At 40.0% G+C, this 24,478-nt stretch overlaps 1 protein-coding gene across 1 annotated transcript in view; it reads left to right on the forward strand.

Moving 5' to 3' along the window:
* AUH (AU RNA binding methylglutaconyl-CoA hydratase) overlaps window positions 1-24,478 on the forward strand; it is a 1,941,763-nt gene that overhangs the window by 1,778,917 nt on the left and 138,368 nt on the right. The window contains exon 8 of the mRNA XM_044088029.1: window positions 961-1,011. Coding sequence (XP_043943964.1) covers window positions 961-1,011 — 51 coding nt within the window. The remainder of the gene's footprint in view (window positions 1-960; window positions 1,012-24,478) is intronic.

Here is a 24,478-nt window from a genome sequence, read left to right on the forward strand (position 1 = left end):
GCTGGTATTGGTCATCAACCTACCATGCTAAACATGGTGCTGTCAGACAATATGACTTCTCTTCTTTCACCACCTACTTCTGCAGAATCTCCCTGTAATTGTTACGCCAAGACAGATGCCCAGAGTATCCATCTTCACTGGTGACAAAATGCATAATGATTTGTGTTGAAGAATCATACCTCTGCAGTATCTGATTAAGCAGACAGTTCAGCACACTATGCTGGCCAGCTATTGCAAACCTGCCACATGCCATTTCTGCCCACTCTGAACCATTCTTTGGGCCAACATTATAACAAACAGCAACCTCAAGACAATACTCTCCAGTGCAGGCATTAATTCTTATGAGTATTGTCCACTGTATGTTAAGGCCGTCATAGTACACAAAAGTGGGAAAAGAGTCCTAGTGAGTGAGTGGGCAGCACATTTCATTGTAATGAAATGCTTGTCCTACTCCAAGTGATGATATTGACGATTTTCAGATCTTGATACTTAAATCCAAATGTATTTACCCCACCAGGAACTCATGTGTCCTCGTTAGACCAAAAGACATCTTTGAGTCTTAGTTGCTGTCAGCAAAGCTGAATGCATTTACAAATGATATACTCTTTGTTATGTTCGCATATTGGATCTTTGTATTATTGTTTAGTATGAGTCACAGGAAAAAAATAAATAAAAGCAGATGCAATGAGAGAGACAGACAGACAGATAAGGAGTAACCTGTGAGACTAACAGGTTTTTCTTTCCTGCATAATTTGAATGCTTTTGCGAAATCAGCCAAGCAAAAACATGAGAAAGAATGAGATGCAAGTCAAAGAAATAAAGAGGAGGGGAGAGATTATCGCTTTTAAAAAAATAAGTCTTTTGATGTCTGTGCTGTGGCCATGAAAACTAGTGTCTGGTAAATCTTGTATTACATAACAGCTTCTTAAGCCTCACCCACAATTTTATTTTGTATTTTAGGGGCCTGTGGCAGTGAGAATGGCAAAGTTAGCAATCAATCGAGGAATTGAAGTAAGTGTCTTGAAATAACTTAAGGCATGTATTTTAAGATTTTTTTCTGAGTATTCCGATATTCTGTTAACTCTACAAGAGTGTGTACATTTAAAACTGTCTCACGTTTTGCTGAATTTACATATCTTTGTATTGCATTACAGTTAACTTCCTTCTTGGAGTGTAATATAATATAAGGAGATGGGATTTGCCAACAACTCCATGCTTACTGATGCATTTTATATTTCCGTGACACGCACAGTGTTTTAATGTGACATAACAGAAAACTGATAGAAACTGCAAAATTGTGCAGTGAACCTAACTGCTGTCAGAATCAAAAGGGTCATGGCTCATTCAGGCCTTGGAGTAAATTCTGTACAAGTGTGATATTGTTCTTTCTTGACTGAGTTTATTAAGCATAATAATCATGGCTTGAAGAGTGAAAAAAATTAAGTTTAATTTTAAGTTTCTCATTATCAGCATGAAATGACAAAGATCACCAAAGCCTCTGGTAAATCTACCTCACATCTAAGAACCCTGAGTACAACAAGAGAAAGTCACAGGACAAACAAGTAGAAAAACCACAGCAGCTGTCCCAAACGTGAAAATAGCAGACTACCTTCACTTCCATGTTATTTGAGAAAAATAAAAACTGTTAAACTTAAAACAATAAGAAACGGTAATAAGCAGTCCAAAACTTCAGATGTTAATTGCTCTTCTATAAAAGTACTGAAGAAATAAACTCAAGCAGACTTAGTCACTGGAGTAACTCAGCTTTTATTTATGATGACAGTTTTCATGCAGCACATGGATTTCATCAGATCAGCTTTTCAATAACAGCTTTACCCATGAAAAACAAAATATATACTTATTGAGAACAAAGGATTTTAAAACATGATTAAGAAAGTTATAACAGTAACACATAACAGATGAGCCTACCATTGGAAGCAAACCTGATGTTAACAAAAGCCACCTTACAGCCCCACAGGGAAAGGTTACAACAAAAGAGCCAAGGGCCAAGAACCAAGATCAGTTCTGAAATTCAGACCCTCTTGAAATTTATTCTCTACGTCAGTGATACGAAAAGACCACATAACTATGTTAACAAAAGTAAGTCAATATATGCCCTAACCAAAGGGTACACAATACAAGTCAGGTAAACTAGGTGGCAAAAAATAATCCTAAACAATTCTAATAGAGAAACATACTGAAAATAACATAGAAAAATAATCTTATTCTTCTTTCGGCTTTTCCCGGTTAGGGGTCACCACAGTGGATCACCTTGTCCGCTCGTGATTGGCAGTGGAGTTTTATGGTGTCGAGTTGCCAGCCCGGCACCCAACCTACCACAGAAGGCGCGCACACACACACACACACACACACACACACACACACACACACACACACACACACACACACACACATGCACACTCACACCTAAGGCCAATTTAGAGCGTCCAATCAACCTACAGCATGTCTTTGGGATGTGGGAGGAAACCGAAGCACCTGGAGGAAACCCACGTGACCACAGGGAGGACATGCAGACTCCACACAGAAGGCACCCCAGCCTAGGATTGAACCAGAGAACCTCTTGCTGTGAGGCGGCAACGCTAACCGCTGCACCGCCGTGGCCACTCAGAAAAATAGAAAAATAATATGCACCAGAAAATAAGCAAACTGTAAACATATGTCTCAGGTTCAGAATCAGGACCCAGGCAAGAGTACAAATAATGACTAATCCTTAGCAACTAACTCCAACAGTAAAAGCTAAATAACCAATATGAAAAAATAAAATAATCAAGAGCCAGTGCTGAAGCAGTAGTTGGTGGTAGCCTTACAAAAGCAATGAAAAAGTTCAGTCCAAAAGGAATCAGCTGGAGTATGAGACCCAGACTCTAAGTTGCCTACAAATCAATAGTACAAATCCAAACTAATAAGAGAAAGTCCAAATAAGTGTGCAGAACTAGTAATTAAGTCCTAGTCTGTCTCCAGAAAAAAAAAAACAAAGTGTAACTAAACTCCCTTCACTTAAGGCCAATTAGCACCAAAGTGACAACAAAACTGTTGTAAAAGAAGTTTAAGAACTAGATGATAAACCAAAAAGAAACAAAAGACAAAAAATCTGAAACCTAGACTGTAGAAAACAGTGTGTCTGTGTGTGTGCACACGTTTATTTATAGCTTGGGTGTGACAACAGGCAAATTAATTAAATAACAGCACTTACCACAGCAACTGATGTGTTATAAGCAAACATCACAAATAAAAAAAAAATAAATGAAATAGAAAAATCATATGTCCATTAAAAACAAAGAAAGTGCTTTCACCCATGGGTGAAAGTGCTTTCACCCATGGGATTTCATCAGATCACTATTAAAACTGAGCATCCTAAAAAGCAACCATACATTAATAATATGGGGGGGGGGGGAGTCTAAACCTGTGAAAAAAGCAAAGGAATACACATATACTTCATACTAGGCTATCTGCTCTAGGGCATTTATAAGCCTAGCCAGAGTGTGTTTGGCTTTCGCCACCCATTTTAAATGAATTTTGCTATGCCCTTTTTCGAGGTTAGTATACTGTGCCTCTGTCTAACAGTGACATAGAAGTGATACCCGGGGTAAACCTACGATCTCCCATCCACTCATCAAGATTCCTCTTGAAGACAGTCAATGAGGGACTCTGCCTAACCTGGACTTGGATTTTATTCCAGAGTGAAGGGAGCCTCTGGGTTATGAATCTGTCCCTCCAGCATGTCCTATTTATTTCAGTGCTGAGGTTCAAGTCTCTCGAGCGCGTAGCTCAATAGGATTTGGATTTTCTGAGGTGCAGCATGTCCGTTAATTCTGGGTTGGACATGGCTTTATACATCAGGCACAGATCGCCTCTGAGCAGGCGGTATGCCACTGAGTAGAGCTGGAGTTTCTTTAACCGGGCAGCATATGGCATCTGTTTGAGCCCTTTGATCCTCTTGGTGAGGTACTTTTGGGGTCTTTCCAGTTGCTGCAGGTGTCTGGTAAGGTACATCCCAAAAGGGGCATTGTACTCAATTATGGGCCTGATGAGGGATGAGTAAAGAGGCACGATGACCTCCCCTGATCTAGATGTGAATCCCTTCATGATTAGGTGGGCTATATAAAATGTTTTTCTAACCACTTTGGCCACGTGGTTTTCAAATGAGAGATTGCTATCAACTTGGGTCCCCAGGTCCCTAATTACTTCTTCCGTACTTAATGGATTACCACCTATGTGGTAATTTGTGGGCACTTTGTTTTTGCCAAAGGGGATGACTATACACTTTTTGGCGTTTAGCTTGAGGCATTGGCTCTGGCACCAGTTGTCTGTTTCTATGAGGCCCTTTTGTAGGATGCTTGTGTTGGCTGGAGAGTCGATTATGGCGCCTAGTTTGCAGTCATCTACGAACTTGGTCAGCCACAGTCCTTCCATGTTGGCCTGTACCTCCGAGAAATATATACTGAACAAGAGAGGTCCCAGGACTGAGCCTTGTGGGATGCCACTTGTAACTGGTTTGGAGTCTGACATGGCTCCAGCAATTCTAACCATGTGGGTTCTGTCCTTGAGCCAGTTTGCAACCCATCTAGTGACATAGGGGTTTATATTTAAGCTGGCGAGCTTATCTATAATGCCCGAGTGGGGTATTGTATCGAAGGCTTTTGCGAGGTCCAGGTACGCTGTGTGGACCACCCTCCCCTCGTCAATGGCCTTGGTGACTGTTTCAAAGAAATCAACCAGGTTTAAGAGGCAGGATCTGCCCTTAACAAAGCCGAACTGTTTAGGATCCAGTGTCTCTAGGTCCCCAATATCTTTATTTATGAGGTCCATGATGATCCTTTCCATAGCTTTGCAGACCAAGCTAGTCAGGCTTATGGGGGCGATAGTTTCCAGGATCTGTTGAGGCACCACCTTTGTGGAGAGGGACCACTGTTGCTGTACGCCACTCTTTGGGTACATATCCTGTAGTAAGGCTGAGATTGATCAGTAGTTTTATGTTTGGGTTTAGCTCTTCTTGGAGTTCATGTAGGACGCAGCCCGGGACACCGTCTGGTCCCATTGATGCTGTGTTTTTTGCTTTGGAGAGGGCGGCTCTTACCTGAGCATCTGAGATGTCGGGGGCAGCACTCTGCTGGAATAGATATTTGCCCTTTTGGTGGGGGGGAGGGTTTGCGCTGAACCTGTCAGCTAGGATGTTGGCAATGTCTGTGGGTTCGGTGTATTTTTTGTCATTTTGGACTAATTCTGAGCATATCTGGGAATTCCCACCCAGGTTCCTAACATAACTAAAGAAAGCCTTGTGATTATCCTTAGTGTCCTGTGCAATTTTTCTCTCGAAGCTGGCCTTAGATGATTTTATGAGTGCCCGTAGTTTTTTGCTAATACTGATCAGGGATGCCTTCCCTTTTTGGGATTTTGCTCTATCATGTAGTAGCTTCCTCCTTCTATTGTATAGTTTGTTTATGGCTGGGGTCCACCAGACAGGACGCCTGCCTTTGGAGGATTGGGTCTTGGTTTTATTTGGGATTGCATGATCCATGCATTCCTGAAGGTGTTCATAGAATGCATTTATAAAGGATTCTGCGGTCTGGGCCATATTTTCCACAGGCCCGGGGGCTTTGAAGGATTCCACCTCAGTTTTGAGGAGTGTGAAATTTGCTTTAGAGAAGTTTTTCACTGTGGTTTTCTGGGAAGGGGGTGAGGTCGGGATGTGAATATCCAGTGAGATTAGTTTATGGTCTGATCTTACCAGTGAGGGATACACTTCTGGTCTAGAGCATAGATCCCCCATGTTGGTGATGATCAGGTCCAGTATATTTTCCCCTCTTGTGGGAGTGGTAACAAGTTGTTCCATAGCATTTGAGTTTATAAATTCTAGGAACCTTTGGGCTAGGGTGCTGGAGCTAGAATAATGCTCCCAGTCTATGTTTGGGTAGTTGAAGTCGCCCATTATAATGGTGTTTGGAGACACCTTCATATTTTCCAGTGTTCTCAGGAAGGCTGAGTGGGGTTCCTGGGTTTGGGAGGGTAGTCTGTCGCAGGCTATAAACTGGAAGGCAGTTTTACCTACTGTTAGTTGCACATGGATAGTCTCTGATGCTTCGTGCTGTGCCACCAACCTGGAGGTGTGGGTATCTTTGATGAATATTGATACTCCCCCTCCTTTTGTGGTTCGGTCCAAGTTTTGGGACCGAAAAGCACGGTATGAGGTATAACCTGGTAGTGCTGGGGTGCTCTCGGGAGCCTTGAACCAGGTTTCTGTTACTACACAGATATCGATGTTCTCCATGCTAAGGAAAGTTTCGAGTGCGTGCATCTTGAGGTTTAGACTTCTGGCGTTGAATAGCATTACTCTTAGTTTCTTATCCCTTGTGATACCTATGGAGGTGGGTTTGTCTTTTGAGCCTTTCCTAAAAAAGGCACTAAGGGGGTGGCAAGAGCCTTTGCCAATATCCGAAAGCCTAGAGGTAACGGGTGCAAGCGAAGCATCATGGCTTGTCGAGCATGTCATCCCAGGCTGACAGGCATTGGATCCCCTTTGAATGACACCAATACTTAAGCCAATTGTTGAAATTGATCATCTTGTCTTCATATTGAAACATCATTCTTGGTGAAGGTAAGATGCTACCCAAGGTCAGGGTCATACCAGCCTGGGCTACATGCTCAGAGAGCTCCTCTATGTCTCTTTTCATATAGTCCAGGAAGGTATGTCTCAGGTCATTCACACCAGCATGGACAATGACTGAGTCATATTTGTACTTACGTTGGAGTGACCTGAGTGCTTGTGTTATGTGGTGGATCCTAGCGCCCGACAGGTAGCTTACCATGACCTTCTCCTTTATCAGACTGTGAGCGGGACGTCAGTGTGCCTGACGATGGAATCACCTATTACAAGTGTATCAGGTGTGTTGTTTAGCCTTAAGGGCTGTGACTGTTCAGCACACTGGCTTTGTGAGCTATGTGTTGCACGTGTTTTGTTTTGGGGTAGCGGTTGCTTGGGTGTCTGCTTTGGAGGTCTCTGCTGCTTAGGCAGATTTTTATTTAGAGCCTCCGAGTATGTTTTTGTGTCTTTATGTGTTTGGTTTGCTGTCGTGGTAGGTCTATGTGAGACTGGAATTGTAGTGAGTGTGGTTTCCTTCTCCTCCTGACTAGTTATGCCAGTACTGAGTTGAGCGAGCGTAGCCTCCAGTTTGGCTATATGGTTGCATCTCTCACATGTGTTGGAATTTGTTGGGAGGAGGAGAGGGTTGTCTGTGTACATGAGGCAGTTGTAACATTGCCTCAAGATTCCCAGATTCACCAGCTGGACTGGAGAGATTATTGACAACTGACCTTTGGACATGCTAGAATAGTACTGGGAATTCCTTTATAATTGAAAAAAGGGCCAATGGGGAACAAGGTACTCAAGGGGAATTTGTGAGGGTGTAGTGCTTTTAATTTTTTAGTGCTGACTTATATAATTGCTTTAGTGAGCAAGTGCCAGGCTTTAGAGTAGGTATAGGGTGTTTATTATGAGAACTAGATCAGTTCTAAGGGAAAAAGTGAAGAGCAGGCTTTGTGGAGCCGAGAATGTTTTAAACCCAATTAAGCGGAGCTGCCCGATGCTGCGCTATGCGCAAAATCGCGCAAAGCTGCGCCAAAGCGGGTTTTATACAGGGGAACTTGAAAGATCTAGAAATTGGCCCAAAACAGCCAATAGACTACCAGATTTCTGTGCTGGGAACACTCCTCCAGGGATAGATAGGCTGCTCTAAGCTCCCCACTGCCGAACAAAGAAGCTTCCCTTTATCCAAGAAAGGAAATGGGCAACACAGGAACTTTCCAAAAGTCCAGAATACAGCAAAGTCTGTATTGTAGAATTCCAAAAGAGAACAAAACCAGTAAAACAATCCAAGACAAGCCAAGTCAAACTGTAGAACACTGGTTTAATATGCTAGTGAATTAATAACACGTAAGTAACACATCAAAATGTACTAAGCGCTTTCACCCATAAAATGGGCATCATCAGAGTACAAACACTGTCACAGCAAATACCATTTAAATAGAAGCAGCAATTAGTACATAGTTAATAAATTAGTTAATCAAACCATAATTAATACAAATCAATTTTAATTAAACTAGTCTAACATTCATATAAATATCAAAACTCATAATAGTCCCTATAGAAAATAATATTAAAAAGACTGTCTGCATCAATGATTAAATAAAAGGACAAAAGTATTGTGTATATAATGTATATAACAATTACATATAAAAAATATAATATATAATAATATAATACATGACACTACAATTTGATTTAAAAATAATAATATTAATTAATTAAAAACTTTAGCACTTAAAAATATATTAATATTTATATTTAAAAAACAGAGGCAATTTCATTGTTACAAAGGGTCATTGAATACATGTAATAATAAATAAAATGTAATTATATAAATTGTGATTTGTATTTGAGTATACTAGCTATGGAAATATAATTGTTAATACCTGGGTGAGTACTTGCGTTGAATCTTAATTGCCATAGACATTCTTTAACTTCTAATGTCTTTTCATCCCCACCTTTATTATTGTTGTAGGGTATTCTATCTATCACGAAAAATAGGAATCTTTTAAAATTGTCACATCTTGTACTGTGCATATAAAGTGCACTAGTGTCTTTCTTCTTTTTAATATCCCTAACATGCTCTCCTATTCGATCTTTAAGTTTTCCCTACATAATATGTTGGGCATGTGGAACACGTGGCGAGGTATACTACCATTTTAGTATTGCAGTTGCAGTTTCCCAGACATCTGATGGTTTTTCCAAAATTTGGAACTACCACGTATGGACCATCATTAATGTATTTACATATATGGCATGTACCACATTTGCCCATCCTGGACTTGAGATGTATACTCTTATCATGTGTTGCTTCAAAATGCTCCTTTAAATTCACGCCTCGACTGTAGGTGATTTTGGGCCATGGACCCAAAATGTCAATACATTCATCATTGTTCATAAATACACAAACCCAACTTTCCCTTACTGCATTGATTATTTTCATTGATATATCATTATAGGGAATGACTAGAGCATCATTTCCTATTGTTGATCTATTTTCCCTAATAACTTTTGTAATACCAAACTTATTTGGACTGTATTTGGACTACTCTAGGTCAGGAAGGACGGGAAAGAAGGATAATTTTTTTGTTTTTTTTCTTTTTTGCAACAAACAGCAGAAAAATGCAATAAATATGTAACACAGGCTAGCACACTTGAGTGTGTAGCCGCAACAGGTAAATGCAACAAACAGGACAAACTTTAAAAGTGCAGGTGCAAAAACAACTTTAAACAGTTTAAAACAGTTCAAGAAGCAGAAATACTTTCAGTTTAGCTAGATCAGACAGTCGCCTAGGTAGTAGCAGGAAAAAAGACACTTTTATCAGGTTAGCAGTCGCTCTTTTAGCCTCTCTGCTGCTAGCACCACTCTGCAGGACCACGAGGAGCTTGGCTGAGTAGTAACAAGCGCAAAAACCGCACCAAAGCTGGTTTTATACAGGGGGACTTGAAAGAGCTAGAAATTGGCCCAAAACGGCCAGTAGACTACCAGATTCTTGTGCTGGGAACACTCCTCCAGGGATAGATAGGCTGCTGTAAGCTCCCCACTGCCACTGGTGAACAAAGAAGCCTCCCTTTATCCAAGAAAGGAAATGGGCAACACAGGAACTTTCCAAAGGTCCAGAATACAGCAAAGCCTGTATTTGGACTACTGTAGGTCAGGAAAGACTGGAAACAAGGATAATTGTTTTATTTCTTTTCTTTTTTGCAACAAACAGCAGGAAAATGCAATAAATATGTAACACAGGCAAGCACACTTGAGTGTGTAGCCTCAACAGGTAAATGCAACAAACAGGACAAACTTTAAAAGTGCAGGTGCAAAAACAACTTTAAACAGTTTAAAACAGTTCAAGAAGCAGAAATACTTGCAGTTTAGATAGATCGGACAGTCACCCAGGTAGTAGCAGGAAAAAAACACTTTTATCAGGTTAGCAGTCGCACTTTTAGCCTCTCTGTTGCTAGCACCACTCTGCAGGACCACAAGGAGATTGGCTGAGTAGTAACAAGCGCAAAAACTGCGCCAAAGCGGGTTTTATACAGGGGGACTTGAAAGAGCTAGAACATGGCCCAAAATGGCCAATAGACTACCAGATTCTTGTGCTGGGAACACGCCTGCAGGGATAGATAGGCTGCTCTAAGCTCCCTACTGCCACTGGTGAACAAAGAAGCCTCCCTTTATCCAAGAAAGGAAATGGGCAACACAGGAACTTTCCAAAAGTCCAGAATACAGCAAAGCCTGTATTTGGACTACACTAGGTCAGGAAAGACGGGAAACAAGGATAGTTTTATTGTTTTTTTTTCTTTTTTGCAACAAACAGCAGGAAAATGCAGTAAATATGTAACACAGGCTAGCGCACTTGAGTGTGTAGCCTCAACAGGTAAATGCAACAAACAGGAAAACTTTAAATTACAAGCGCAAAAACGCGCTAAAGCTGGCTTTAAAGCAGGGGGTTAGAAAGAGATAGGAAATGGCCCAAAACGGCCAATAAGCTACAAGTCACTGGGCTGGAACCACTCCTCAAGGGACAGATAGGCTGCTCAGAGCTCCCCACTCTCACTGGTGAACAAAGAAGCTTCCTCCTATCCAAATAAGGATATGGGCAACACTATGACACAGCCCAGAGATCACCAATACCTGAAGACTGGACTATTCTAGTTCAGTAAAGACGGGAAACAAGGATATTCTTTTTTTTTTTTTTTTTTACAAAGTAGCAGAAATTAGGTACAGAAACACAGTAAATGCTTTAATTCGGCTAGCACACTTGAGTGTGTAGCCTACCAGTTAAACTAAGCAAAAACAAACTTTAAAAGTGTAAAAAATTCAGAAATACAGGCAGGAATGCAATAAAACAACTTTGCAGAGCTTATTTAGTTAAAGAAACAGAGAATTCTATATATACAGAAAAGCAGCTAAAACACACAAACACTTCAGATGCAGTGCAACCTAGAGCACTTGAGTTGTAGCAATATTAAGGCAATTACAGTTATAATAAATCAATATGTTGTATCGTAACAGATAACAAGCAGAAACATTCAAAAATAAAGGCATAAAAATGTCAGAAAAATAAAGACTGGAGCAAACATAACATGTCACAACCATTAATAAAATAATTTGTGGTCCAGTTTCCTTAGCTGAGAAACATTTAATAGAACAAGCATAACTAATTTTAGGTGGGTTATAAGCATTACAGTGAATTTACCATTGCAGCTATTTCTTTTCCAAAATGGCATTATAGTTTCCTACAAGCAGACCCCATCCTGATCCTGTTCAAAATATGAAAAGTGAAAAAAGAATCATCTGTGGTTTCAGTGCTGCACTTTGAAAGCAGATTCTTACTTAGTCTGTTTCTAATTTCAGATGTGTGTTTGGCAATCCTCCTTTTAAACTTAGAAATAGTCTTCCCTGCGTTAAAAAAAATGACACTTGGAGCACTGGGTTCCGTAGACAGTCTTTTCACTGTTAACATTTCCAAGCTACCTTTTGTCATACTTCTTACCTGTGCTGGAGCAGTTAAAAAAGTCTCTGCAGCTGATGAGCTTACAAAAGGTACAAAAAAGTGACTTGCATTTAAAGTACCAAGCCTTTCCATACTATTCCTTTTGAATGTCACTTCTAAGTAAAATCTGATGTTCCTGCCTTTTTTGAAAACAAAAGAAGGACCAGGATCCAGAATCTTGCTCACCAGTCTATAATTAGACATAATGGATTGATTGTCACAAATTATCCTTTTTACTTCATGGGCATCTTTACTGAAAGTTAGTATCATACATCTTTTCAGATTTTCTTTCCTTTGGTGAGTGTAGTCAATGAATTCTGAAGTCACATAACAATCTTCTTTGTGGTTCATATAAGTAAGTGTCTTCCCTTGCTTTGAGACCATTAATAGAATCAAAAATACATCCGATGGTTTCACTTTCATATTCACTCTCAAGAACATCTTTGCGGAGGTCCTGCAGGTTCTTTAGAAAATTAGCTGTTGCTTTGAACACAAAAGCAATCCACATACCCTGTGATTCACATTATGCTTCCTCATTTGCAAGTGCATGCTGCTGGCATGAAGCTGTAAGTACACCTGGGTGGGTTTGTGAAATAAATCATTGTCAAGTTATTGTGACCGCATGTACTGATAAACAGTGAGATGTCCTTCTGTTCTCATGTTGCAGTATTCATAACTGTAGGGAGGTCGCTGCCTGCAGCACCGGGCATCCGGCCAGTGTACCAAAGTCTTAGGATCGAGGGTACGTGCAGCATTGCATGTCAGAGCCATAAAGCGACATTGGCTATAAAGGTGACGTCTGAACATACCCATATCAGAACTTTTCTGCCGTAATGATCTACAGACCTCTGATTGCCAGTTCCCAGAATCAGTTCGCTCGTTTGTTTTGGCTGTCCGATACAGATAAGTACCTTTTTGGGTGTTTTGTTTTCCTTACTTCTAGCTTTTCAAATGTACATGTCAGCTAGGAAGGGAAGTGTGCTTGTGGAGGACAAATTCCACATAAGGACATGCATGATCAGTGTTTGTTTTGTTTAGGTGAAGGCCACTACCCTACATCTTCCGAAATCTGCAAGTGTTTCATGCCAAAAATAGTGCGCAGCCGTTTGGCTGCCCTAAAACTTTACTTAGAAAACCAGAGACTGGTATGGAGGGTGAGGTAGGTGCCACCTCAGAAGAAGGCCAAAAAAGTTAGGCAGGATGCCCATGCTGCACCTCAGGAGTCTGGTGAGACTCACGAGGCAGATGTTAGCCCACTCTCTAGGCAGATGTTAGCCCATGGTCTCATGGGATGTTGCCTTCTCTTTTTCTTGGGTGTGGGATCTATCTTTATGCCCCCCTTCACACTGATTCAAAAAGGCCTTCTGAAGATCCAGAGGGACATACCAAACATCCTGCTGGTGACCCCCTTTTGGCCAAGACAGCATTGGCTTCCCCTACTAGCCAAGGGCAATCACCACAGGTTACCACAGGTTACCTCAATGATTCGACTTACTCACGCAAGACGAAGGGATCCTTCATCCATCCTCAGGTGCTCAATCTCAGACTCACTGTGTGAGTGATAGAGTTCTGATCCCTTTCAGACACCTTTATTCAGAGGGCGTACTGGATGTCCTGCATGGGCATCTTTACTGAAAGCTAGTATCATACATCTTTTCAGATTTTCTTTCCTTTGGTGAGTGTAGTCAATGAATTCTGAAGTCACATAACAATCTTCTTTGTGGTTCATATAAGTAAGTGTCTTCCCTTGCTTTGAGACCATTAATAGAATCAAAAATACATCCGATGGTTTCACTTTCATATTCACTCTCAAGAACATCTTTGCGGAGGTCCTGCAGGTTCTTTAGAAAATTAGCTGTTGCTTTGAACACAAAAGCAATCCACATACCCTGTGATTCACATTATGCTTCCTCATTTGCAAGTGCATGCTGCTGGCATGAAGCTGTAAGTACACCTGGGTGGGTTTGTGAAATAAATCATTGTCAAGTTATTGTGACCGCATGTACTGATAAACAGTGAGATGTCCTTCTGTTCTCATGTTGCAGTATTCATAACTGTAGGGAGGTCGCTGCCTGCAGCACCGGGCATCCGGCTAGTGTACCAAAGTCTTAGGATCGAGGGTACGTGCAGCATTGCATGTCAGAGCCATAAAGCGACATTGGCTATAAAGGTGACGTCTGAACATACCCATATCAGAACTTTTCTGCCGTAATGATCTACAGACCTCTGATTGCCAGTTCCCGGAATCAGTTCGCTCGTTTGTTTTGGCTGTCCGATACAGATAAGTACCTTTTTGGGTGTTTTGTTTTCCTTACTTCTAGCTTTTCAAATGTACATGTCAGCTAGGAAGGGAAGTGTGCTTGTGGAGGACAAATTCCACATAAGGACATGCATGATCAGTGTTTGTTTTGTTTAGGTGAAGGCCACTACCCTACATCTTCCGAAATCTGCAAGTGTTTCATGCCAAAAATAGTGCGCAGCCGTTTGGCTGCCCTAAAACTTTACTTAGAAAACCAGAGACTGGTATGGAGGGTGAGGTAGGTGCCACCTCAGAAGAAGGCCAAAAAAGTTAGGCAGGATGCCCATGCTGCACCTCAGGAGTCTGGTGAGACTCTCGAGGCAGATGTTAGCCCACTCTCTAGGCAGATGTTAGCCCATGGTCTCATGGGATGTTGCCTTCTCTTTTTCTTGGGTGTGGGATCTATCTTTATGCCCCCCTTCACACTGATTCAAAAAGGCCTTCTGAAGATCCAGAGGGACATACCAAACATCCTGCTGGTGACCCCCTTTTGGCCAAGACAGCATTGGCTTCCCCTACTAGCCAAGGGCAATCACCACAGGTTACCTCAATGATTCGACGTACTCACGCAAGACGAAGGGATCCTTCATCCATCCTCAGGTGCTCAATCTCAGACTCACTGTGTGAGTGATAGAGTTCTGATCCCTTTCAGACACCTTTATACAGAGGGCGTACTGAATGTCCTGCATGAGGCCAGGAAACCTAGTACCAGCAGAAATGATGTATCAAAATGGAAAAGATTCCCCAGGTGGTGTCTCAAGAAAAGCAGGACCCTTTTCTTACTCCAGTACCCATGGTCCTTTCTTACTTGTGTGAGCTTCTACATTCAGGACTGACTTACTCTTCTTTTAAGGTACACATGTCGGCCATCTCCGCCTGTCTTCCCTTGGTACCTCCTTTGGCATCCAGATTAGAGGTAAAACTCTTCTTAAAAGTGCTTCTCCATATCAGACCTCCTCGTAAACTGACACCTCTTTCATGGGACCTCAATTTTGTCCTTGAAAAACCCACACTACCTCCATTTGAACCAGCTCACTCAGCATCACTGAAGCTATGTACTTGGAAAACAGTACTGCTGGTAGACCCCACATCTGCCACGAGGGTCTCAGAAATCCAAGCCCTAATGACTACCCCTCCTTACCTTATCTTCCATAGGGACAGGGTCTCCCTCAGGACTAATCTTTCCTTCATGCCTAAAGTAGTTAATGAGCTGTCCTTGAATCAGACCATTAATCTCCCTGTTGTCTTCCCTCAACCTCAAAAGCGCTCTGAAAGAACTTTACATTCCTTGGATGTTCATAGACAACTAAGGTATTACCTGGACAAGGCCAAATCCATTAGAAAATCTGACCAACTGTTTGTCTCCTTTCACCCAAGGGCTTTGTGGAAGGCAGTGTCTAAACAGAGCATTGCATCATGGATTTCTAAAGCAATCTGTTCTTGTTATTCCTTTCATGGAAAAGATTTAACTGATAATGCGAGAGCTAATTCTACTAGAGCTGCTGCCTCTTCAGCAGCCTTTTTTAAGGGGGTTGACTACAGTTCCATCCTGGAAGCAGCCATCTGGTCCTCAGTACATACCTTTATCAAGCATTACAAGCTAGATTTGATTTCTAGAGCCAGAGTTGGGTTTGCTAGGTCACTTTTACAGGGTCTCATAGACCCGGCCTCTCAACCTACCTCCCAGGATCATACCTAAAGCTTTGGTACTCTCCCTACAGTTATGAATACTGCAATATGAAAATAGAAGAACATAGATTTGTTGTGTGAGAACTTATCATAACCTTAGATGTCCTTCTCTACCATGTTGCAGTAATCATTCTCCCCCCCCCACCCCTTCTTACCCTGTTTATCCTTCATGTGGGACATTTCCCTGCCTTATCTCCATCCAAACAGGCACAATAACGGGCACATACCTCTACAGGGTATCTTCTTGCCTGGTAGCATACATGGGTCTGAAAAGCTTCCTTTTTGTTTTGCTTCCCAGGGGTACTACTGTATGTGGCAGTCATTTCTGAGGTGGGTACGTGCATATGTCACATTTATAGCCAATGTCGGTTTATGGCTCTGACATGCAACATCACATGTATCCTGGATCCTAAGACTTTGGTATACTGGCCAGATGTCTGGTGCTGCAGGCAGCGACCTCACTACAGTTATGAGTACTGCAGCATGGAGGATAAGGACATCTAAGGTTATTGTAGGTTCTTAGGCAACAAGTCTATCCAGAAAACTAACCTTATGGTAATCGTGATGAGTAACAAATTAAAAAAAAAATCAGTTGATTGTCCATTGTATACAAAGAACTTCTTCAGAGCTTCCACTGACCCATTCTGTCGTGAATGAACCTAAGGTAACATTTGATGTAACACCAGAACTCCTTTTAGATCATTTCACTCTTTCACTTAGCTAACACCGTATTATCTAGGCTAGGAGCCATAGCTGCTCCCATTGTGACATTTTATGTTTATAAATACAGCATTTAAATCCTCAATAAATGTTGTTCAGCATCAAATGCAGTAATTTAGAAATCAGGATAATCTCACCAGGGAGGGTTGTGGTTTCTTCATTATGGTATCTGTCACAGCCACTATACAGTACTTGTAGGACAGCACAGTGTAGTGTGGTTCTACATCAGCAACCACCAAAATCGAATCCACAAAAATAGATTTCATTTTCCTCAAAAAAATCAAGAATGCCCAAAACAGAGAGGTTAGCCCCGCTAGCCAAAAGTTTAATGTGATATTCCCTAAAAAAATGTCCCAATTCAGTGATGCACCTTCCCCTGATATCACCAGCCTGCGTTAGGAGCTCTTGTTGAGGTTTAGGAATCTCAAAACACTTTGGTAGATTTGAGTGAGCTACTGCTAAAAAATCATGCGGCCCTCCATTGTTAAAGTTGTGACGATCCAGCTCTGGGCCAGTAATCAAAGAGCCTCAATCCTCACCACTGGTACCTGTGGGCAACATTCACTGAGAGGATAACAGGAACACACACAGTATTTCCAGACGCAGCTGTCTGCATTAAGTGCAATTTCCTTAAAGAACACACAGAGACCACAGTCAGTCTGTGGCTGGTGTCTCCCTCTTTCTCCAGAACCCTAATAAGACTCCCCACTGGCACAGCTATAGAATTGAGTTCTCAACTGAGTGTCCAAGCCAAGGGCTCCAGAACTCTCTGTATCCAACCAGTGCTTTGTGTCCCTGCCCAAGTAGCTGACACACACACAAGCACTCTTTGAGATTTGATTTACACACACACACACACACACACACACACACACACAAACACCTGGAAAAGGCTGGCATAGGATTACTAGCAAAGCCCCTTCTGCCCAGACTTTAAGGTAGTTATGACTGCCACCAGACACTCCTGCCAGCTACCTTAAGGCTCTTCCAGGTACCCAATATACTGGGTGAAATTAATATTACTACAAATGGTAGTTTGACCAAGAGCAAGGCTGTTAGGAGTGACCCACACAGTGTCACCAAATAAATATGCAAGTACTCTCAAATGTAAATATCTCTACAAAGATCAGCCACAATGAAAGGTATAAATATATTTAATAATGAATAATAAAAGAACAAGAAAAAGCTAAATATAGATTCACCATGACAGAGTTCAAAACCACAGGAAATATTTAAAATAACATTGCAGGACAGGCTCAGACAAATAAAGAAAAACAATATCTAAACTAAGCTTCACTATATTTCTGACTATATCAAAGAGAGGTACTATTCCCTACTTACTTAATAGAGCAAGTCAGATGATGTGGCGAATGGTCCTTTCTGTTGTTATCAGACTGAATACAGAATATCAAGACAGAATGCTCTGTCCACTGAGAGACTTCTCAAAATAATATCTAAAATATTACTGCTTGGATAGCTTGCAGAATGACATAATTCCTGGTCAGCTGACTTCTAGTTCCCATGCAAAACCTCCATTGCTGGAAGCTGGCAGGACTTAGCACCTACCTGTAAAAATACGCACACACAAGGGCTTTTGCTTGGATCTTTGGCAGGTGTTGCAGTTCATAAAACAATTGCATTCCTCCACACTTCAAGACTAGTAATTAGTTCACCTCAAAGACAATACAGAAAGCATCCTAGTACAGACTTTGTGTCTCTAGCTGCCTTGAAACCTGTGAGATAGTATCTTTATGGCCTAGCCTGTAAAGGGACTTCATTTCAGATATTTTTCTAAAGTTTGCTGGACAGAGGTTAACCATCCAGAACATACACATTTAAACAGTTACAATAGGGCATGAACATTTCTGTTATCTCCAGTAAGGCACACTGTGCATACATTTCAAACACAAGCACTTTACAAATACCTTTTCAACACAAATGTCTGTACAAATCAGTTTGATATACACATGACATGCAGTTCTAATATATTTGTAACACCAGCATCTTGTATGAATTAGTTTGATATTCACAAATGACATATAATTATTTACAAAATTCCAGCTAGCTGTGCTGGCAATACCTCATTTTGTCACAAAGATCATTTTCATAAAGGTGTTGCAGGGTGTCATGTATGTTCTTATATGCGGAAGAAAAAGTGTCAGTGTTGACCTTGTGATAAAAGTCAGTGTTACCAACCATTACTTTGATCTTTTAAATATATTTGTGTTGGTAACAAAAATGCCACCCCCCCCCCCCGACAGCTATCATAAAATGACATGATTTATCTGAGCTTATGCCTCTGATGGCATTAATTTCATCTTTGCTTATATTATAAAATTTCTTGTGGCAAGGTCTGCTGAGGGCTTTTCTGATGATTGCCTCACATTTACCCTCAAAAGCAATCCGCATTGGATTAATGGTAAGGCAAAAATGGCTTGTTTTTTCCATTGTACCCTGTTCTTGTCAGTGGGTCTTTCACTTTATCATAAAAAATACTTGCAGACTCAGCTTCTGCATATACAGCTTTAAGTCAATAATGGTGTTCACCACCTAATTCCTGTCATGAGGAGTGGCAGACAGTGACTCCCTGCATCCATGGCCTATCATGACACATCCTAGGGTAAACAAAAAGTTGTGACCACTGTCATTTGAGGTCAGTACTGGCTGTGGATGCTGATCACTAACAGTATGGAATTATCTGTTTCTCATCTAAGTACCCCCCCCCCCCTTTTAGCTCTTAATTTGTGTCCAAGAGCTTTAGCTGCAGGTTACAACTGAAATCAAGATATTCTATCTCCTAGCATTTTGGGGCTGTAGTGTTAATTATTTTCCATTCTTTGGCTTCTTTGAAGACAAGGAGCCACAACTTATTTTATTTCCATGTTTGATGTTACTCCAAATGTATTTTTTGAATATCTGTGAACTGCTGTAAACAGTAAAAAAATGCTGCCATTGTGCACCAAGTGATTCAGTAGCCAGCATTATCAAGGAAATGAAAAATAATCGTAGCTTTGTAACCTGGAACATCAGCTTGGGTGTCAAGGATGGGAAAGTTGGGGAACTGTGATGAATAAAATAGCCTTTTGGGGGACTACATGTAAAAGTTTTTGTCATTCAAACTGTACAGGCCCATATTAAAATATACAAACAGACCATTTTAGTTTTGTTTAACAGCATTACTCCACATGACACACTGGGAAGGAAGCATAATTGAAGAGTTAGTAACTGCATCACTCAATCCATAGAAAACTGTGAAAAAAAACATACAGATAGTTTTGCAGATTCATAAAATTCATAGAATAGGATAGGGCCTGAGCAGGGAGATTTTATGTTTATGTTTTGGCTGTCATACCTGCAGACCATAGACTGGACAACTGGGTGCAGGTTACTAGAGTAAGCAGTAAGGACTGCAGGCAGCATGCTAGGAATAAGAATACAGTTATGGTGTAATAACTGACCTTTTGCATACTTTTGTAAATCAAGGGTTGAACTCATGATAACTTGAATACCTTTCCTGTGTATTAGAATTCTTTTAGCAGAGAAGAGCAAATCATATACCATTTCTGTTTTCCTTACAAGAACAGAAATGTAAAATTTGCTAGTATCACAGACTGAAGCAGCTGTGATCAGAAAATGAGTAGCTGTGTGATTGTATTATGGAATCAGAGGGAGGAAGTGGATCCAGCAGTCAAGACTGAATTAGATGAAAACAGCACATGACCTGTAAGCCAAGCACTGTTTCAGTAGTAAGGTGCAAGGCAGATGGGTGAAGGTGTTCATGTGTGAACACATTTAGATAAGCTATATGCCCAGCCTTTCACGATCATGGTAGGTATATGGCAATATTTATTTATTGGTTTGTTTTGTTCCAGCAAGCATTTGTCTCCAAATCAAAACTAGTCACCATGGACATATCATTGTCCAGTCTTCTTGGACTGCTAACTTGCTATATTGTCCTCTGCTAAAAACTATACAGTGGACCGAATAATGATTGGCTTGAGATAGGCTTACTGCTCATCAAAGTAAAAGATGACATTATGGACTTTAGCTGTTGTTAATACTTAGTGATTTTATCCTTTGTTGTAGCATGAAATGATGCTTGTTATAGTTAGTGTTGTTGCTTGTTAAAAATTGTGTGTGTTTACATTGTAGAGAAGCTGCTGTGAAGGGAGACTGCAGTATTTTCAACAAGGTACATACACCTGCTGGACCACAGTACAGCTACAATTTCAAGTACTGATACAAGCTACTCCCCATTTTACTTTTATTGTGTCACTTTACTCTGCAGTATGCACAGAGGAGACCCAAATATGCAGAAACTACAGTAACAGAATCAGCATTATTATTATTTATCAAAATCAGGCATTTATTTAAACAGGATCTGCAGAGGGATTTGTCAGGTTTGATACTTGTATCTAAGATGCATTTCACCTTATTTAACCCAATGAAAAAATACACCTGTAAACCATGGGGGGGGGTTGCAAGCCCCAGCACTCTCCAAACATAACAAAAAAAAAAGTTTGATCAGGGTACTGTATGGGTACTATAACACCAGATGCAGTTGTGTTTATTTTAATGTTTTTGATTTTTCACATATAAACCACTCTTGGCTGGAAGACTATACACTAGTTATTGCTGTGGCACTAACCATGGAGTTCTGTCACCTTAGTTTCAGCTGGTGAATTGGGCTTCAGGTATCTAATTACAGGCTATTGCAACCTCTTTTGATTACATCAGCTTAAAGAGTGTGGGGTACTGGATCGTTCTCATTTATCATCCATATAGTACAGCAGTTACGGTTCTATAACAGTGTATAAATTAGTCATCTCAGTATATCATTCATATTTGATAATACATTTAATGTGTATGCTGAATGTAGTAAGAGAGCAATTTGCTGTGTTTTCTCCTAGTGTACCTGTGTACTCTTTTTCTAATTTGGACTTTCTGTTATTTGATGTTTAAAGTTCAGTGGATTGCATTCATTGTTTGAAATTAGATGTAAATTTGACTCTGATTATGCCAGTCTTCATTTGGAAGATGGTTACTGACTTATCAGGTAGCAGTAAATAAGAAGAAGGTCAGGATCATAGCAAGTTAAGTACCCATAGTGAGAAGTCAAACAGTTTAGTTGTTTAGAGTCATGGATACACTGTGCACCTGGGTCTGTCTGTACCTGAAGTATGCCATGATGCAGGTACAGTGAGAGCATCAGGTGACATGTCAGCCTTTTCCTCTAGAATAGGACTGTTAGACATCCTTTGTTGTTGGCTTGAACACTGTGCTACCCACAAGCAGGAAAAGTGAGTTTGTGAGAATAATCTGATCTGCAAAAGTTGCCTTTAACACGAATCCTGACTTTTCATGTCATATGAGAGAGACAGAGACAGAAACTATGGTATCTGTGATCACAGTAAAGACTTAACCAAATGCTTGTTTTACTATTTGTTTTACTATTCAGAGAGCGTAGCTTAGAGAAAATTGTGACTAAAAGAATACATGCATTGCAAATACTTATCTTATGGACATTTTCCTGAATTCTTTGTACATCTCAGCAGGTGTTCTAATAAAGACTGCTGCCATTTTCATTTTGAGACATGTATTTAAATAAAAAAAATAGATAAATAACTGCTATTCAACCACACTTCATTTAAACCTCTTTCCACCTATCTGTCCTGCTTCCATGTAAAACATCAATACACTGTCACATTAATTGTGCTTGTTTCTTGTTCTGTGCAGCGTGTGCACACAGAGATGAGAGGGCAAGGGCTCTGTGCAGCGTGTGCACACAGAGATGAGAGGGCAAGGGCGAGGGAAGTGACTAAAATCTAAAATGGTGGAATAATATTTCAAAGTTACTTCAGACCAGAAGCACATAGGTGGTATATATTTATCAAGATTTCATTAAAAAAAAATGCACAAATGGAAAGGAGTGTTGTAGTGCAGGGTGGCCTAGCCCAGTAAGGAAATGCAGAATTCTCCACTTTCTTTAAAGTGTAATATTTTTTAAGGGTTTACAGGCTTCATGTTACATTAAGTGCCTTTATTTATCTATCTTTGTTTACTGGGAAAGTCTGACTAGGGTAAAGCCCTTTCTCGGGGGAAGCCTGAAGAGAAAATCTCCACATGCAACACCAGTTTTGACATATACATAAAATAAAGTTGCATGATAGAAGGAATATAAGATATAGTTATGTGTATGTACATGAGAGAAAAAAATTACAATATCTTACATAAACATCGTTTAGAAACAAAGCATGTATTGAATATTTATTAGCAGATATGTATATGTATATATATGTTTGTGTGTGTGAGATATTTTATTAATACATGTGTGTGTGTGTGTGTGTGTGTGTGTGTGTGTGTGTGTGTGTGTGTGTATATATATATATATATATATATATATATACACACACACACACAAAATGTGTGATTGTATGTATATAATATATATATATATATATATATATATATATAAGTAGGTACTTTTCCATTATCGGGGCATCATTGTTAATGCGATCTTTCAGCTGTAATCCAGTCCCCTAACATGTCCGGTCAATGTCAAAGTAAAAAGTATTACTTTGAATAATTAATTAATTTGTAGAAAATAACTTTTAATTTGGACTTTCACACACATCTGCTTGACACAGGTGTTAAGGTACTACATTACAGCTGAACGATCGGGTAACAGTGTTGACCCAATAAGTTAGAAAGACGGAAAGTATAAAATACAGCTCAGGTAATTTTTTATCTCCTAAAAATAAGATATGCTTTTTACTTATCCACTTTTTTACTAAATTTGTTAATTTCTATACTTTAGTGTTACAGACCACACTACCCTCATTATACTTGAGAAAGTACCTCCCACCAAGCTGACATAATCCTTCTTTTCCCCATCCACTGCCTATAATTTCAAAGGAAAGTGCAGGTTCGACTTACTGATCAGTTAATTATAATTGGCTTCTGAGAACTGCAATTTACTTCTAAGATGAAGGATACTAAAGTAAGATTACTTGGAAATGTAAACAGCAGAGTGCTAGCAGTATCAGCCATGCTGAGTTTACTTATCGGGTGGCATTGCTGTTGCACAGACAATTCAGTTTCGCTGCCTGCTTTAAAACAAAAAGAAAACAGAGATGGGGATATTTTACAATGTTATTTCCATACCTAACTTTTGCAATGGTTAGTACGCAACAAAAAATGAACGCAGGTGGTTCCCCACCAACCTCAATTTAGTCTGCGTTTCTGATTTTGATGTTCGCTTAATGAAAGTAAGGCGCACGCACATTCGTTTCCCAAAGATTATTATTATTAAAAGATTTTTGTAGTTTTAATACAGAAAATGAATTAAAACTTACAGAAAGAAAAAGGAAGAAAAAGCACATCACTATATACAATATTTACACAGATGTCCCATTGTAAAGTGTAAAGTAGTAGGTAAGACTAGAGAGATCACACTGGTCAGCTGTACAGATTTTCACAGAATGTTAGATTTTTGCCTTATATTTTTTGTCCATTTTCATAAAATTGTGGTTTTCTTGAAAATCATTAGTAAATAATTTCAGATTTAAGTCAGAAAATAATAACAAACATTTGAGATTCAGACTTCATACTGTTCAGAAAATTAAAGATAATGCAAAACCTGTTATTCTATCTAATTTCTAAGTGTTGCCCCGATAATGGAAAAGTACTTTTTATATATATTATACATAATATATATATATATATATATATATATATGTATAATATATATATTATATATATATTATATGTAGAGAGAGAGACCACGGTGGTGCAGTGGTTAGCGTTGTCGCCTTCTATGCGGAGTCTGCACGTCCTCCCCACAGTTGAGTGAATTTAAAGACATGCAGGTAGGTGGGTGATGGGCTGGCAATTTGACAACATAAAAATTCACTGCCAATCATTAGCGGACCGGAGTTTTGCTGTGGCAAACCCTAACTGGGAAAAGACGACAGTTTATATAAATATATATATATATATATATATATATATATATATAAACAATCCATGTTCAGGAAAAAGCTAGCACAGGCTGTGAAGGCTGCCAGCCTAGTCAAATAGAACTTGATGCATAATTCTGGCATTTGTAAATATAAAAGTAAAATACAGGCTAGTGTCTTAAATATAAAGAAATGCTGTTTCAACAAAGTGGCA

The sequence above is a fragment of the Protopterus annectens genome, chromosome 11.part0 (assembly GCF_019279795.1).
Source record: "Protopterus annectens isolate FY-2018-M chromosome 11.part0, PAN1.0, whole genome shotgun sequence".
NCBI lineage: Eukaryota > Metazoa > Chordata > Ceratodontiformes > Protopteridae > Protopterus > Protopterus annectens.